Below are 19,039 nucleotides of genomic sequence, written 5' to 3'. Positions count from 1 at the left end.
CTGAAATGTCACCCATTCCATTTCTCCAGAGATGCTGACTGTTACTCCAGCATTTTGTGTCTATCTTCAGTTTAAACTAGCATCTGCAGTTCCTTCCTACACAATCTTCAGACCAATCAATCTGAAGAAAAGTCATAACTCCAAATGCCATCTATCCATTCCATCCACAGATGCTGCCTGACCCGTTGAGTTCTTCCAGCACTTTGGGTTTTGATCAAGATTCAAGCATTTGCAGTTTCTTTTGTCTCCATTCTCATTCTCAAAAAACTACTTACAACTACATTACACCGTCCACGTCCTCTTGTAATTTGTTCCATAGTGTTATGGTTCTATTCAGTTTGTTTCCTATTTGTAACTATTTACCTGAACACCTACCATCAAAGCCATTCACTGGAATTGAGCTGTTTATTGGGTTTTTTTTTTGTGTATCAAAAATAATTTAATTACGATCATGATACAAAGCAATATTGTGGGAATGCGCCCACCACCATATTACAAAATCAGCAAATTATCTAGACACTAAATGTTTAAACAACTATGATACAATCCATACAAATATAATAAATAACTACTATACAACTATGTCCCTCTAACACCAAACGGGCACGGACATAACCCCGAAAAAGGGGCAAGCATCTGTCTTGGGGAAAGCCCTCTTCCTCCTGGCACCGTGACTCATGGATGGCCAGCTTGGCCAGGCCTAGGAACAATCCAACCAGGACATCTACGGCCCTACTAACTCCCGTCACCAGTCCTCCGGTCGCTGATAGCTGAGCCACTCCTCCCCCTATGGACCCTAGCTGGAGTGGCGGTGCACTTTGCCCTCCGGATTTTGGCTACAAGGGACGCTCTACTGGTCCCTGGCATTGAGCTGGTGGTGTGTTTACATGTGATATTACAATATCTGAATGTTCTTCCTGAATTAAGCTGGGAATCAGAATGAATCAGATTAATCAAATTTAAATGTAACATTTTAAGGTAAAACTGCCACATGTTATTTACAATATAAAATATAAACAGAAACCATGAGAAACACTCAACAGGTCAGGCAGAATCTGTACAAAGAAAATTAGAATCCATGTCTCAGTTCTAAAACGTCCGGTTTGTTTTTCAACAGATGCTGCCTGACTTTCATTCTCTGTTTTTATCTCAAAATTTCCAGCATCTGAGAATGTATCGATTTCCAAACTGGTTTCAAAATATTTGGTCCTCAACTGGGAAACCTTGGGCAGTGATCAGAATCATAAACCCTGTCTGAGATTCAACTTCTCTTTAATCTAGTCAAGCAACCATGAACACAAGAATATTATCTTTGTGTTGTTAGATTAGTTTAAATTAATTCATGATATTTGGATATCAAATTTAGAGCCACATGTAACAACATAAGATTAAGAATAAGCCTCACTTAGCACTTCTAATCAATGCAGAGTCCAAGTATGTATTTGATCCTGTGATTTTCCTTCATAAATAACGGTAACCTGTACTTCACATCCTTTCATCCCAGAAACAGTCAAATGATTCCTAATGATCTCTCGGTGACTGTGGTCTGCATAATAAGTGCATTCCACTTATGCCACATTAGCTACCTTCTCTTCTATAACAATAGCGCATCATGGAGTTTGTTTATCCAATGGCTCCTCATTTAATCATGAATGTTCATTTCTAGCCGCAAAGATGTCAATATATATGAGACAGACCGTACAGCAAATTTGTCTAGTACATACTTGAGAGCTTGGCATAATTGGATCAAAATAAATGTTCTATGTTTACACCTTCTGGCTTAACTGCCATAGTGAGGAAAAAAGAACTATATCAAACAGAAACTCTGCCCCCACGAGCATACTAATGTCTAAAATTACCCGAGACCTGAGCCACACTGGTGAATAGCTCTTTGTTAGCTTTATTGTAACTGTCAGATCATTCCCTTAATAGCTATTATCAGAATAGCAAAAGGTTGAATTTATTTTTTCCCAGTCTTTACCAATCTATTATTATTGAAACAATTGATTCATTGATTCATTGAAATATACAGCATAGAAATAGGCCCTTCAGCACACCGAGTCCACACTGACCATAGACCACCCGTTCACACTAGTTCTAGGTTATTTCACTTTCTTATTCACACACTAGGGGCAAATTAAAGTGGCCAATTAACTTACAAACCTGCCCATCTTTGGGATATGGGAGGAAACCAGAGCACTGGGAGGAAACATGCATGTTCACCGAGAGAACATGCAAACTCCACGCATACAGCACCTAGGGTCAGGATCGAACCCAGGTCCCTGGTGCTGTGATGTATAAGCTTCACCAGCTATGCATCATGACATCCCCGGGCCTGTTCAACAGACTTCAGTCAAACTCACCCATTGACCTCTGGTCATAAGTACAATTCAGTTGAGAAATCATCATGCTCCATGCCAGTATACAGCAGTGCATGCACAACTGAATGTTTTTGTCTCATATTTTGTACACGTGCTCTAACTAATACATACGATAACTTATTACTCTGCCCTCCACTTCGAATCTACTCCTGCTCAGCTCTGTGAATTGAACACAGCTAAGTAAATATAGTATTTCTCTGGAGAGAAGGAATGGGTATCTCGCTCTCCCCTAACTTCAGTCTGAATCGGAGTCTCGACCCAAAACGTCACCCATTCCTTCTCTCCAGAGATGTTGCCTATCCCACTGAGTTACTCCAGCATTTAGTGTCTATCTTCAGTTTAAAGGAACATCTGCAGTACCTTCCTACCTAAATATGGTGTTCCATCCATCTAGAAACCTCTTGTAAAGATAAGTCGTTTGAATGGTAGGTCATCAGCTGCCCACTCTGTCCAATGGGAACTAAAACAGAATGAGTGAAGATCTTAAGAAGGCTAAAATCTAATTAAAATTGGAATCCCAGGTTTATTCTGGACAACATTCCTTTAGCCTAACATCTGCATTGACTTTGGCTTGGTCGTATATTAGATGCAGGCACTGATAGTCCTGAAATAGTTCAAAGTTCTTCTAATTGATTTTATTTGGTGGGTGTGGAAGCATTACAAGTTTTAATTTTAACTTAAAAGTTCATTTGAACTTAAAAAAAAAATCTGTCAAGTCATTCCAAAGGGTTGGAGCCTGCGGTTCAATAGCACGATCTAGCGGTTCTTTGGGCCATTCATACTCATAGGTGCCTCATTGTCAGTCAAACTTGGTGCCACCATAGTTTGAGTATTGCCCTCAGAAAACATTGTGTGGAATTCTTACATCAATTGAATATATAAGTGATTCCTCAGCTAGCTCAGGAATTTTTCAACCATGTAATCATTGATTTACCAGTCTGTTACTGTTTCTCTATTTCCTAATTTTCCAGCTCATAAATCATCTATGTGTTTATGGAATCAACCCTTTTTATACTAGTGAAGTCTCCTGCTGCTTACATAATCAGGTGCATTAATAGACACTGATCCTCTCAGCCACATTGCCTCCACATCTGATCTCTCAGAGACTAGGTGTCCAATTCTCTTTATTTCCATTAATGACCATGTTGTTGTAATTCTTCTATCATGTAGTTTATGGTCAATTGGTGAAAATTGGGAAGATAAAGACTAAATGTTGTTTTAATTAATGTTATACTGGGATTTGGCAGCTGTTTGAGGATCTCAGAGCTGATAAATTGGTCACTTACAATCACTAAATGCCGGCTGACAGCCAAGTTGGTGATAAAGTATCTACTAAATGGTGGATTTATATTTAACAGGTTATTTACGGGACTGTGAGTTAAATCCATTATGGTGTACTGAGTCAGTCTACTATTTAAGAATGACAGCTGCATTCTTTTTATAATTCAGCACACTTCCCAAGAATTTCCAAAGGACATTCAGCAGGTGTGTTCCAATTCTTCAATGTCTACAGGGTCTGCACTGCCATTGTTTCACCTCTGGAACATCTTTACCTCGCATTTCAAACTCAGACAAGGGAGCATTAAGTTTGAGATGTCATTGCTGGCGATGGTCTGGGTTCTCCATCTGTTCTGTGTATTTGGAGAGCGAGTTAAAATCAGCACAACAGCACTTAAATTCTGACTGCAATCATATCATTCAGCCAGGGCTATGCTGTGTAATGAGCAAAGTAGCCATCATTTCTTACAATGTTGAGAACCAAGTAGTGCTTTGAGTTTCCATTGAACATCATGTTGCAACAAATAAAACAGGCTTCAGGAATTGTTGGCATTGTAGATTAGTGGTTATCTTTATATCTCTCCATGACACACTGGTCAACCTGAGGAGTACATTCAGCAACAGACTGGTTCCACCAAGATGCAGGACAGAACGCCACTGGAAATCCTTCTTCCCTGTGGCTATCAATCTGAACAACTCCTCCTACTTCTGTCATGGGGTAGACTGGAACTAATTCCACCTCTCCCCCCCCCCCTCCCCAATCCTTGCACATCCCCTAAGCCTTTCCACTCGTCACTTAAATTTCATGTTTCATGTGTTTTTTATGACTGTTGGCAGATCAATTTCCCTCCTGGGATAAATAAAGTTCTATCGTATCGTACCGTATCATAATTAACATCTAAAAGTTTAAAGGCCTGGTGAGATCCCTTTTCCAGAGGGTAGTTACTAGTGTGCTATATTACTGCACAGTTCACAGGCCTTTAACTTTGCAAATTTTACAGTTCATTACCAAAACCTTCTAGGAAAATACTGCCCAGGACTTTGAAATGGAGGTATAGTTGAATTGTGGAGTAATGAGCATAACTATAGGAGACTTGATTCAACAGGCAGAAGAGTCTTACATCAATTTGAAGGTTCAAAATCAGGAAAACATTCAAGAAACAGTGGTAAAGTCAAAACCTGTAATAAAAAGGCAAAAATAAATGGTTTGATAACAGAAGATCTGAAACATGGAGACAGTTGGGCATTGTAATGAGATAGAAATTGGTGAGATAAAAATTGGTGACTATGATGATAGAATAACCATGAAGAACGGTCCCGACCCAAAACATCACCTGTCCATTTCTCCAGGGATGCTGCCTGAACCACTGAGTTACTCCAACTCTTTGTATCTTTCCTGCATTTGTAGGTTAATTGACCTCTGTAAATTGCCACAAGTGTGTAGGCAATGTATGAATGAATGATTGATTGAATGAATGAGTTTATGAATGATTGAATAAGTTTATTGGCCAAGTATGTTCACATACAAGGAATTTGCCTTGGTGCTTCGCTCACAAGTGACAACATTAAACATTAATAATAAAACATTATCGATTAAACATGTGAATTAAATAAAATACCAGAGAAAAAGGAGGCTACAGATTTTTGTCTATTGCATAGAGCTACACTCGTGGTAAAAAACTGCTTTAATGTCTGGCTGTGGCAGCTTTGACAGTCTGGAGTCACCTTCCAGAGGAAATGATTCAGAGTTTGTGGCCAGGATGAAAGGGGTCAAAGATGATCTTACCCGCTCACTTCCCTGCCCTTGCAGTGTACAATTCATCAATGGAGGGAAGGTTGTAGCCAACATCCTTCTCAGCTGATCAGACGATTCGCTGCAGCCTACGAGTGTAGTGCTTGGTGGCTGAGCCAAACCAGACCATGATTGAGAAGGTAGGGACAGACTCTACGTTGGCCTTATAAAATTGGACCATCATTGCCTGTGGCAGATTGCGTGTCCTCAGCTGCCACAGGAAGTACATCCTCTCTTGTGCTTTTTTGACTGGAGTCGATGGTGGCCTCCCATTTAAAGTCCTTGGAGATGATGGTTCCCAGGAACTTAAAATACTTCATAGATGTGACTGTGGTGTTGTTGATGGTGAGTTGGGTGAGGAGAGGGGGTGAACATAGGGTTAACATAGGGTTATAATGGGTTAACATAGAATTAACATGAACGGGTGATAAATTATCGGTATGGACTCAATGGGCTGAATTACCCCATTCTGTATCTTTATATAAAGTCTAGGCTAAATGGGACGGGTCCCATGTTCACACGGGAGAGCTGGTCCCCCAACGCAATATTCCACCTCTCCACCAATTCCAATATTGCTGGCCAGTGGGGGGGGGGGGGGGGGGAGGCTTTCTGGAGTGCTAGTATGGGTGTTGTGGACTGAAGGGACTGGTTTCCAGAGGGCTAGTATGGACATTGTGGGCCGAATGGATTCTTGGGCTGGCAGCTCAGTCACTCAGGCATGGTAGGCTGGCAGCTCAGACACTCAGGCCTGGTGGGCTGGCAGCTCAATCACTCAGGTCTGGTGGGCTGGCAGCTCAGTTACTCAGGCCTGGTGGGCTGGCAGCTCAGAAACTGCCAGAAATTCTACATAAAGCCAGTACAGTCCTGATGGACCGAATGAGCTCTTTAAAAAAAATTGTAGTGAAATCTCAGTGAAGGCACTTTTTCTGGACTTTTCCAGGCCTGGCACGGGCCTTTTGGACCAAAATGCTCCGCCTGGGCTAAGACAGGCAAAAGGGATTGGTTTCTCAGCTAATAGGGGCCTTGCGGGCCGAATATAGTGGTTTCAAGGAGGCCAAATAACTCATTTCATTTCATTTCCAATCGCATTGCAGTTTCAAGCACAGGGCAGGCCGAATAGCTCATTGCATTTTCATTTCACTTCCATTGCCATTGCAGTTTCAAGCACAGGGCAGGCCGAGCCAAAGAGCTGATTGCATTTTAATTCCATTTCCATTTACTTCATTTCCATTGCCATTGCAGTTTCAAGCACAGGGCAGGCCGAATAGCTCATTGCATTTTCATTTCACTTCCATTGCCATTGCAGTTTCAAGCACAGGGCAGGCCGAGCCAAAGAGCTGATTGCATTTTTACTTCATTTCCATTGCCATTGCAGTTTCAAGCACAGGGCAGGCTCAAGCCAAACAGCTGATTGCATTTTCACTTCATTTCCATTGCCATTGCACTTTCAAGCACAGGGCAGGCTCAGCCAAACAGCTGATTGCATTATCACTTCATTTCCATTTCCATTGCAGTTTCAACCACAGGGCAGGCCCAAGCAAAACAGCTAATTGCATTTTCACTTTGTTTCCATTGCTATTGCAGTTTCAAGCACAGGGCAGGCCAAACAGCTCATTTCAATATCATTAAGGGCTAATAAATCATTTATTCAAGTAAATTGCATACTCACAGTATTCTTTAGTTTCCCAGCTCAGACAAAGAGTCATGACCATTCCCTAGCCATCTTGCAGACAGACTGAGCCACGCTCACATTTCCGGGTTTTATAGTCCCTCCCCCCTCCCACCGGAAGGGGCGTAGCCTTCATGGTGGTGATTGACAGGAGAGAACACTAATAAGTCTTTTATTTTTCATCGATGGGAAAAATCCGCAGGGCGTGCACAGCGGAGGAGGACTCTGAGTAAAATGGCCAAAAAATCACAGCCATATGTGGTAGCGTTTTTTCTAAATTCAAAGCACAGTGCAAACAGGAAGTGGTCAAGATGAGACTTTTAATTACATAGAAATATAGAAACATAGAAAATAGGTGCAGGAGTAGGCCATTTGGCCCTTCGAGCCTGCACTGCCATTCAATATGATCATGGCTGATCATCCAACTCAGTAACCCGTACCTGCCTTCTCTCCATACCCCCTGATCCCTTTAGCCACAAGGGCCACATCTAACTCCCTCTTAAATATAGCCAATAAACTGGCCTCAACTACCTTCTGTGGCAGAGAGTTCCAGAGATTCACCACTCTCTGTGTGAAAAAAGTGTTTTCTCATCTCGGTCCTAAAGGATTTCCCCTCTATCCTTAAGCTGTGACACCTTGTCCTGGACTTCCCCAACATCGTGAACAATCTTCCTGCATCTAGCCTGTCCAATCCCTTAAGAATTTTGTAAGTTTCTATAAGATCCCCCCTCAATCTCCTAAATTCTAGCGAGTACAATCCAAGTCTATCCAGTCTTTCTTCATAAGAAAGTCCTGACATCCCAGGAATAAGTCTGGTGAACCTTCTCTGCACTCCCTCTATGGCAATAAGGTCCTTCCTCAGATTTGGAGACCAAAACTGTACACAATACTCCAGGTGTGGTCTCACCAAGACCCTGTACAATTGCAGTAGAACCTCGCTGCTCCTATACTCAAATACTTTTGCTATGAATGCTAACATACCATTCGTTTTCTTTACTGCCTGCTGCACCTGCATGCTTATTTTCAATGACTGGTGTACCATGACACCCAGGTCCCGTTGCATCTCCCCTTTTCCTAATCGGCCACCACTTAGATATTAGTCAGCTTTCCTGTTTTTGCCACCAAAGTGGATAACCTCATATTTATCCACATTATACTGCATCTGCCAAACATTTGCCCACTCACCCAGCCTATCCAAGTCACCCTGCAGTCTCCTAGCATCCTCCTCACAGCTAACACTGCCCCCCAGCTTAGTGTCATCCACAAACTTGGAGATGTTGCATTCAATTACCTCGTCCAAATCATTAATATATATTGTAAATAGCTGGGGTCCCAGCACTGAGCCTTGTGGTACCCCACTAGTCACTGCCTGCCATTCTGAAAAGGACCTGTTTACTCCTACTCTTTGCTTCCTGTTTGCCAGCCATTTCTCTATCCACATCAATACTGAACCCCTAATACCGTATGCTTTAAGTTTGTATACTAATCTCTTATGTGTGACCTTGTCGAAAGCCTACTGAAAGTCCAGATATAACACATCCACTGGTTCTCCCCTATCCACTCTACTAGTTACATCCTCGAAAAATTCTATAAGATTCGTCAGACATGATTTACCTTTCGTAAATCCATGCTGACTTTGTCCAATGATTTCACCACTTTCCAAATGTGCTGCTATCCCATCTTTAATAACTGACTAGCAGTTTCCCCACTACCGATGTTAGACTAACTGGTCTGTAATTCCCCATTTTCTCTCTGCCTCCCTTTTTAAAAAGTGGGTTTACATTAGCAACCCTCCAATCCTCAGGAACTACTCCAGAATCTAAAGAGTTTTGAAAAATGATCACTAATGCATCCACTTTTTCTGGGGCTACTTCCTTAAGTACTCTGGGATGCAGCGTATCTGGCCCTGGGGATTTATCGGCCTTTAATCCATTCAATTTACCTAACACTATTTCCCGGCTAACCTGGATTTCACTCAGTTCTTCCATTTCATTTGACCCGCAGTCCCGTCAGATTTCCAGCAGATTATTTATGTCTTCCTTGGTAAAGGCGGAACCAAAGTAGTTATTCAATTGGTCCGCCATGTCTTTGTCCTTTATATAGATATGTAGACAAAAGCTCATCTTAGGATCAAGTAGGGGGCCAAGACTATGAATGGTCTGATTCAATCTGAGACGATAATTAGGAAAAAGTTAGGAATGGTGATGGCGGATAGAGCAAGCATCTTACATCACAATCTGCAGAATTCCTACAGCTGTAACTAAATACTACTTGAATTCTGGGATTGCACTCTTACAATGACAGCTCATTTAATATCACTTTAACTTTGCATGAGAATTACACACTGCATATTATGAGATATAATAATCTTGAAATTGTAAAATCGCAAATCAATTGATTTGCAGTAAACGGTTAACAAAGAGTTTAGGTGAAGGGTCATCAAGATCCTTGCTGCTGCCTGTCCTATTGAGTATTTCCATCACTTGCTGTTTCCATTTCAGATTTCCAGCATCTGGAGTTTTTTTGTGTTTCAATGTCATAGAAAAAGTTTTGTGATTTTGTTGTTATACTTCAAAGTAACATTTGTTTTTTTTTTTTGCTTCCACAGATGTTCTGTGTCCTAATGTTAGACTGGACAGGAGTCAATCCAAGATACCAAAAAAAGCTTCCTCTAACATCCCAGGTGAGTGAATCTGTCTGCAGGACTTATACATGTGACCCCTTAGTTATGTAGACGTTGCTTTCCTCAAAAATCATATGTATCACAATTCTCTGTAACGTGTGCTCCCTTTTCCCATTGAATCCCATGTTATATGTACTGATGCATTCTCTGGGATATTTTCCCTTATATTAAACCATTTACCAGTGATGATCGCCCATGTAATTTCTATTAAGGATGGCTGTTAATAGTTTCATTGCATCAACACAATGTTGCTATTTATTCTACAGGTTTTGATCTGATGGAGCTGTTTCATGTGAGGAGCATTACTGAAATGAAGAATGGAGGATATGTTCGCCTAGGAACAGTACCCATAGTTCAAATGACAAAGTAAGTGATAACAACGAGTTCATAAATGCATCTGCAACCTCCTCACTCCAGACCATTTGTTCCATTCCATTTGGCTTCTCCACTTATTTCATTCCAGAATACACAATTCCTTTGAATAACAGAAACAGCTCTTCACATTAATTCATTGTAGTGACAATGTTTTCCCTCCACTACTCTCCGTTCTATATGCGTTCTATATAAATAACTGTCATACACATTATTGAACTCCAATGTAAGCATGCTGCTGAAAACTGCTGTGCTGCAAATATATGCTATTGCGAACTGCAATTTCAGTCTGGGACTGAAGATCTCTATAGATTGAGAGAAGAAGTTGCCTTCAAACATTATGAACTTTGCAAACTCAATTGGGAATGTTTCTACTTGAATGCAAGTTCAGCAGTAGATAGAATCTTTGCCCTTTAGGATGGAACCTTTCATTGCCTTTTTAATGGTTAGGTAAAAGTTACAAAACAATTTTACCTAATTATACATCTTCCATTAAGGTGTTTAGTGGGTAGAGTCCTTTGTTATAGTTTAAAAAATCTAGTCAAATTAGCAAAATATATATATATTATCTGGATTTTTGCCAGTCCATTAATTTATTGATGCTCATGTTAGTGTTCGCATGAAACTAAATTTAGAATTCAGATTATGTTAAAATTTAGTATTCAGATTATACTAAATTCAGCGACAGTTTCTTCCCAGCTGTTACCAGGCAAATGAATCATCCTACCACAACCACGGAGCAGTTCAGAACTACTATCTACCTCTTGGATGACCCTTGGACGACTCCTGACCCGGACTTTACTGGCTTTCCCTTGCACTAACCGTTATTCCCTTATCATGTATCTATACACTATAAATGGATTGATTGTAATCATGTATTGTCTTTCTGCTGACTGGTTAGCATGCAACAAAAAGCTTTTCACTGTAATTTTCACTTTTCATGTGACAATAAATTAAACTGAACTAGATTTAGTATTCAGATTATAATTTAAATTAGCATAATCTGAATACTAAATTTAGTATGATCAGTTGCTAAATTATCGTTCGAGTTCAAGGTTTCAACGTCAAGTTTTCAAGGTCAATTTATTGTCACATGTACCAGTTAAGATACAATGAAATTTGAGTTATCATACAGCCGTACTAAGTGGAAAGCAACAAGACACACAACCACATAAATGTTAACATAAACCACAGTGGATTCCACATACCTCACTGTGATGGAAGATAGAAGTTCAATCTTCTTCCTCTTATTCTCCCGCGGTTGGGGCAGTCAAACCATGCGCAGCCAAGTGGGGCTCCAGGGTGATTCTTGCATTGAATAGGCTGCCCATTAAGAGGAAAGGGTAAACAGGACGGAACCATACATGGTGGCATATAAAAGGATGAGCAGTGATTTTATTCAAACATGATTATGAAGATCTTGACACAATAAATATTCAAATAATATTTTTTCGCAGAGGAATTAAAAAAATGAGTGGTGAGCATTATTTACGAACAATAGATTACCCACTTAAACTGCAAAATTAGGATTAATTTATTCCCTAAAGGGTACAGATCATTGTGATTCTCCACATAGGAGAAATATGGAGGCTGCATTATTGAATACATGCAGCGGTGAGGTTGAGCATTTCTTGGACAATGGGGAAGTCAAGGGTTTTGGGAGACTGGAAAGTGGAGAAAAAACCAAGATCGGACCAAATTCTGAAGCAAATTCATGTAGATGTAACACATTTCATTCCAACAATAGATGTTGAAACCTCATAAGCATTGCTTTTGGCTATTGCCCTTGTCAGCTTGACAACTAAAATACTTTAGTGCATGCCCCTTTCCTTATGCTAGCCTCCTAAGCAGCTTGCTGTCATTTTTAGACTCTCGCCTCTCCTCACACCAAGGCCATTATTGGCTCTGGTGGCTCCCAGCAGACCATGGGTCAAACAGTGTCATCCTGAAATAAATGAGCATCATTCAACTCCATCTGTCTAGACCACTATCTCACAGATAAAAATAGCAGTTTGTTGAACAACAGGTAATTGTAACTGCCCCATATGTGCTCTGCTGGACATTATCTATCAGATGCTCAGAGGTTTAATTATTAGTTTAAATATGTGAAAACAGTAGCAATGACAAGAACTCATCAAAAGCACAGTAGGGGTTTGTATGAAGTGCTCCATTCACCCAGCTGCTGGCCTTGTCAGCATTTCTTCACTGATCTCTGGCTGACAGATTTATGCGTGACCCTGTCCCAACTAACAACACCAGGGCACAAGGATCATTAAACCTTCTGCAATGGACATCTGTTCCAAATTCACAGATATATCTGCCATAAATTCTCATCTCATTCATTAAAGGGCCTGTCCCACTTTCACAAGCTAATTCATGACCTTTTTTACTCGTGGGCATTTTTCATCATGCTATAAAAACGCCCCGACCTACTTGATGCCACGAGTTCCTACGAGCATCACAGCCTGCTACGACCTACCTCAGACCTCCTACGACCTCCTACGAACTTGTGACGACCATGCTGCGAGTATGAGTCAAGGGCAAACTCAGCAGAGGTCGTGAATTAGGTCGTGAAAGTGGGACAGGCCCTTAACTGAGATGAATTCTCAATGTATAGATTTTTTTTAAATCATAATTCTCAGGTTAGAGTCTCTGGGATAGCTGATATTTATTGCCGCTCTCAAGAGCTGTTAATGCTGGTAGAACAAAGTGACTAGCTGTAAAATAACTAATATAAGTTAAAGATGTTCAACTCGAATCAGGAATTTCTAGGCTGAGCAAGGATGGAATGTTTACACCCACAACTAACCATATTATGTGCAGGAAGGAACTTTCTAGGTAGAAAGGCAGCATCTCTGATGAAAAGGAATAGACAACGTTTATGGTTGAAACGTCACATATTCCTTTCTCCAGAGATGCTGCCTGACCCACTGAGTTACTCCAGCTTTTTGAGTCTACCAACTTTATTATGAAAAGCTTTTGGGAGTGCTCGACTTGCATTATGGGATTTTGAATTCTAAATCTTTTAGCTATTAATCAAAATCTCAGTTATCCATTATAACTGCTATAGTTTTGTAATATTACATCCAAGCTACCTTTCTTGGAACCACCTGTGCTAAGAAATATGATATGCCAATTTTCGTACAGGGGATAAGCCTTATGGCTATGGGAAAAAAGGCATCTATTATGGTTCAGGGTTGACACATATTTTGATACATAATTTCATCAAAGGGATTATGAAAAACATCAGATCATAATTTTGTCTCCACTCAATGTCTACATCCGTTCACTTGCAACAAGGGAAAAGATACAGCAGTCAGGTGCAGAAACAAAAACATGGTTTCTTTTATGCTCCAATATGAAACTATTATGGTTTTATCCATTATCTAGCTTGCCTCCCAAAACTTGCTAGGTTTTGTTGCTCAACTCTACATTTTCAAATATTTTACTGCCGATAGATTTCAACTGCATGAAACAAAAACCTACAAGGATATTGGTGTTGAAAGATATTACAGTACCTTGGCCCAACAACAAAGTCTGAAAGTTTTTAGCCTATAGTTTTGTTTATTATTGTCACACATACTGAGGTACAATGAACACTTTTTTGTTGCATGCTATCTAGTCAGCAAAAAGATTATACATGATTACAATCAAGCCATGCACACTGTTCAGATACAGGATAAAGGGCATCATGTTTTGTGTACGATATAGTCCAATAAAGACCGATTTGAGATAGTTATATTGTCTCCAATGAGGTAGATAGGAGGTCAGGACCACACTCTGGTGAGAGGATCGTTCCGTTGCCTGATAACAGCTGGTAAGAACTGTTCCTGAAGGTAGGTGTGTTCAAACCTCTATTTGATATGTGACTGTGGGATGATCCAGATCTATATGGATCTGCTTAAACCTGTTGCATATTCAGGTTACTTTTATTATTTTCTTTATCTCAGAGATGTATTTCCTCAAGGCCTGCCGGATGAATACGCCTTTGTTGCCACATTCAAGTTCCGAAAAACTTCGAGAAGAGAAGACTGGTACATTTGGCAAATTATCGACAAATACGGAATTCCACAGGTATGTAGTCTCAAAATTAAAATTAAAATTAATGGCAGAAGTGTTCATCAGACCAGCTACATTTGTGGAGGGAGAAACCGTGTCAGTGATTCACGCCAGTGAATGAAGAAAGTTCATCAACCCACATGTTTTGATTCTCTCCCCAGATGTTCTTTGACCTGCTGAGTTCTTCCAGAATTTCAATCTATTAATGCATAAACATATTCTTCCTCCCATCATGCTTCCCTGATCCTTCTAAACCAGTGAATACAAGCCTAGTCATATCAATCTTTCCTCATATGACAGTCCCGCCATCCCAGGGACCAATCTCGTGAACCTACGCTGCACTGCCTCAATCACAAGGATGTCCTTCCTCAAATTATGAGACCAAAACTGTACACAATACTCCAGATGTAGTCTTACCAGAGCCCTATAAAACTGCAGAAGAACCTCTCTACTCCTATACTGAAATAAGAATCAGAATCAGATTTTATTCGCTAAGTATGCTTTGCAACATACGAGGAATTTCAATGGCCAGGTCAGTCATACAATTAAAAGCAACAGACTCAACAAAACAATTTTAACATGAACATCCACCACAGTGACCCCGACACATTCCTCACTGTGATGGAAGGCGAAATAAAGTTCAAGTCCTTCCCTTGCTTTTTTCCTTGGTCGGGGGCCTCGAGCCCCCGTTAACGGGATGATCTTGACTCCTGTAGCCGGTGGGGTTCGGGCCCTCTGCATCGAGGCGTTCAGCTCCCGCATCGGGGGGTTATCAGCTCCCCGCGCCGGGTGACCAAACTTCCCGTCGGGGCTGGTCGATCCAGGGTTGGAGCTCCCGACTAGCCTCTCCCAAGACTGTGAGCCCTTGATGGTAAGTCCGATCCCAGGTGGTGGGAGCGATCCCAGGCAAGGCATAACATAGGGATCAGCTGGGATCTCTGTTGTTTGTGATATTTATACTAATAAGGTGGACCAAAATATCCATTGGTTGGTCAGCAAGTTTGAAGATATAGATCCGTTGCCGATACGGGAGGCCAAATGGTAGAAGGAGGTCAATCCATGCAGGTGCTGGTTGTTGCACGTTGGGAGGTCAAATTTAAGTAGAAAGTATACAGTTAATGGCAGAACCACTAACGGCATTGATGTACAGATGGATCTTGGGGTCCAAATCCATGGATCCATTAAAGTAGGAACACAAATAGATGGAGTGGTAGACATGATATGTGATATGCTTGCCTTCATCGGTCAGGATACTGAACATAAGAGGCAGGAAGTCCTATTGCAGCTTAATAAAACTTTGGTATTAGATGCAATTCTGGTCGTCCAATCGCGGGAAGGATGTGGAAAGGTTGAAGTTGTCCAAATTTGGATTGATTTCTCTGGAACGCAGAGACTGAGGAAAGACCTGTTAGACCTTTATAAAATTATGGGAGGTAAATATAGAATAAACAATCAGACCTCTTTCCAAGGGAGGAAATGTCAAATACTAGAGGCCACAGTGAGGAATGAGGGGGAAAACTTTAAGGGAATTAACAGAATCCTCCCAAGGATTTAAATAGATTTTGCTAAGAGCTCTTTAAAGCTAAGTAAACAACATACATTGAAGCCAATTTATATCCAGCTCTGGGTGGAAATGAGTCTATAGTTCAAACCATTGCTTTATATAAACTTGTTAAAACTGCTTCACAATATGAGCATTGTATGTATTTTCTCTCAGAGTAGGTTGATGTGTAATTGTGGAAGAGTTTAATTACTGTTAAGGAATGCAGAATAGAAGTTGTAAGGAAAGCAGAGTTTACATTTGCATTGGTTTGGGAACAGAAGTTTCGTGATTGAAACTTTACATAGCAACATAGAAACATTGAAAATATGTGCAGGAGTAGGCCATTCGGCCCTTCGACCCTGCACCGCCATTCAATATGATCATGGCTGATCATCCAACTCAGTATCCCGTACCTGCCTTCTCGCCATACCTCCTGATCCCTTTAGCCACAAGGGCCACATCTAAACATAGCCAATGAACTGGCCTCATCTACCTTCTGTGGCAGAGAGTTCCAGAGATTCACCACTCTCTGTGTGAAAAATGTTTTTCTCATCTCAGTCCTAAAGGATTTCCTCTTCATCCTTAAACTGTGACCCCTTGTCCTGGACTTCCCCAACATCGGGAACAATCTTCCTGCATCTAGCCTGTCCAACCCCTTAAGAATTTTGTATGTTTCTATAAGATCCCCCCTCAATCTTCTAAATTCTAGCGAGTACAAGTCGAGTCTATCCAGTCTTTCTTCATATGAAAGTCCTGACATCCCAGGAATCAGTCTGGTGAACCTTCTCTGTACTCCCGTACAAGAGAGACTGAAAGGCCGAAGAAGCGGGTGACGACAACACGGGTGAGGTATTTGGAATGGAAACTACAAACTGCTTTCTGGAGCAATGTTTATAATCCAATAACACAGGAACTATTATTTTAGTCCATTGAAAGAAGTGGGGGCAAACCATGGATATTTAGAGCCAGTGAGCAATGGGAATTGACTACAACTCTGTCTACGATTTCCTTTCAATTAAAGCAAAAAGAAGTAACAACAATGTGGACTGCCAAAGATTAAAAGTTCAGAAACTATATGATGGGACCAAGCCCAGAGTAATGGGCTTAATTGTTGGCCAGCAATTTACTCAGTGTAAAGAAAAAAAAAAATGAATTAAAATGGCTAAAATGCAGTCTCAAAATGGAAAAAAAAGTGGCTGTGCCAATATACAAGGCACCATCTACTGACTATTAAAGGGGCTGTCCCACTGTGGCGACCTAATCTGCGAGTTTAGAAGAGTTTGCCCTCGACTCAAACTCGCTGCATGGACGACATGTGGTCCTAGGAGGTCCTATGAGGTCACTGGAACTCTCCTTCATGCTCGAAGGGAAGTTCCCACATACTCGCGGCCTCAGCTAGTTGGCGGAAATTTTTTCAGCATGTTGAAAACATGTTCACGAATAAAAATTGGTCGGCATGGTACTTTTGAACTCATAGTGCAGTGGAGTGGGGTCTCTATTTAGTTACAGGCAGTTGAGGGCAACTGTAGGCAATCTCCTTTGCTGACCGGACATTTTGATTGGCTCATTGGAGTTTTCAGGACCAAGGAAAACCAACCGGTAGGTTAAATGCCCACTAAACTTTATTATACTTCTTAAAAGTGTCTCCACTCCTCTCTCCCCCCCCTTCTCTCCCCTTCTCTCCCCTTCCCTCTCCTTCTCTCTCTTTCTTTCCCCCCCTCTCCTCTCTGTCCCCCCCCCGTCCGTCCGTGCTCTCTAAAGGACTTACCATTACTGTGCAGATGTCTTTTACCTTCCTCTTCATCGCGGGTGGGAATTTCAGACAGCGCTCCCCCGCTTTCCCTGGCCCCTGCCTTTGCGATGTATTTGGGTGTGTGTGCGTGCGGTCAGTCGGTCCAGCTCAGGATTTCATCGTTGACGGTTAATTCATCTCGAGGTTTTTCAGGCGAGTGCCCTCGAGCTTGAAGGTCGAAGAAACTCTTCTGAACTCACGGATTAGGTCGCCGCAGTGGGACAGGCCCTTAAAGAAATTAAATTTAAATTGAAACATTCAGGTAGTGCTTTTGATAAAATTAGGTTAAAAGAAGCACAAGATTACCTCAAATGTACCAGAAAAGAAAAAAAAGAGGATTTTAGCATGACAACAAGAAAATATGAAATATGCTTATAAAAAACTGTTAAAACTATGGAGAAAGTTATATTTTATAACTATGGAAAAAGGAAAGGGTTGAACTCTTGCAATGGTGATAATCGGTTTGCTCTACTGTTCAACCTCCATGGACGGTGAAATCTTTAAATCTTCCTCTCCTCCCCAACAAACTGTTTCTTATAATCTGGAAGTGGCAGCTAATTTACTTGGATTAAGTTAACTTAATCCACTTCAAGGGAAATTTGTTTCAGTGTTCTATCCTCGATCATGCCTGATTTTACTTTCCATTAGCGGCAAATATGACTGGATCAGGCGTTGCTGATAATCTCCATGAGCTGGAACTCATACCTAACTAAGAGAGAGAGGCAGCTCATATCTCTGAAACTGTGCATTAGAATGGTTGAAAGAAGAAGAGAGATGAGATCAAAAGTAAAATAAGAATTTCATATTCTTTCCTTCAATTCTGTTGAGTTTTGTGATAATCAACAAACCACAAAATTGCTTTGTGTGTCACTATATTAGCTAGTCTCTCACTTAAGGATATTGAAGTAATTGGCATGATGCACACATTGTGACAGTCACTTTGATGAGTGAATGAGAGCACCTGTGGCCCAGTGCAGGAAAACAACAAGATTGTTTCATGTGTAGGAAGGAACTGCAAATGCTGGTTTAAACGGAAGATAGGCACAAAAAGCTGGAGTAACTCAGCGGGACAGGCAGCATTCAACATGTTGTTTCATGTTGAAACAATCTTCAACCTGATGAAGAAGATGAGCATCAAACTTGAACTCTTTTCCCTGGAACTCTAGATGTTGAGGGGAGACCTGGTAGAAATATACTCTATAATATGAAAGGCATAGATAGGTCAGAACCTTTTTCCCAGCGTGAAAATGTCAAAGATTAGAGAGGAAAGCTTTAAGGTGAGAGCTGCAAAGTTTAAATGAGATCCGCAGGTCACAGAGGGTAGTGGGTGCCTGCAACTAACACTGACAGTGATGATTATGGAGAGCAGGAGAGTAGGTCTGAAGAAGGGACTCGACCCGAAACGTCACTCTTTCCTTCTCTCCAGATATGCTGCCTGTCCCGCTGAGTTACCCCAGTATTGTGTGTCTA

At 41.1% G+C, this 19,039-nt stretch overlaps 1 protein-coding gene across 2 annotated transcripts in view; it reads left to right on the top strand.

Annotated features, from left to right (window-relative positions):
• Positions 1 to 19,039, top strand: part of col22a1 (collagen, type XXII, alpha 1) — a 260,574-nt gene that overhangs the window by 67,497 nt on the left and 174,038 nt on the right. For both annotated transcript variants that reach the window (XM_055633867.1, XM_055633868.1), the window contains exons 4-6: positions 9,729 to 9,803; positions 10,070 to 10,169; positions 14,126 to 14,249. In XM_055633867.1, the coding sequence (XP_055489842.1) occupies positions 9,729 to 9,803; positions 10,070 to 10,169; positions 14,126 to 14,249 (299 nt within the window). The remainder of the gene's footprint in view (positions 1 to 9,728; positions 9,804 to 10,069; positions 10,170 to 14,125; positions 14,250 to 19,039) is intronic.

The sequence above is a fragment of the Leucoraja erinacea genome, chromosome 4 (genome assembly GCF_028641065.1).
Source record: "Leucoraja erinacea ecotype New England chromosome 4, Leri_hhj_1, whole genome shotgun sequence".
Classification (NCBI taxonomy): domain Eukaryota; kingdom Metazoa; phylum Chordata; class Chondrichthyes; order Rajiformes; family Rajidae; genus Leucoraja; species Leucoraja erinaceus.
This window is presented reverse-complemented; position numbering and strand designations above follow the sequence as displayed.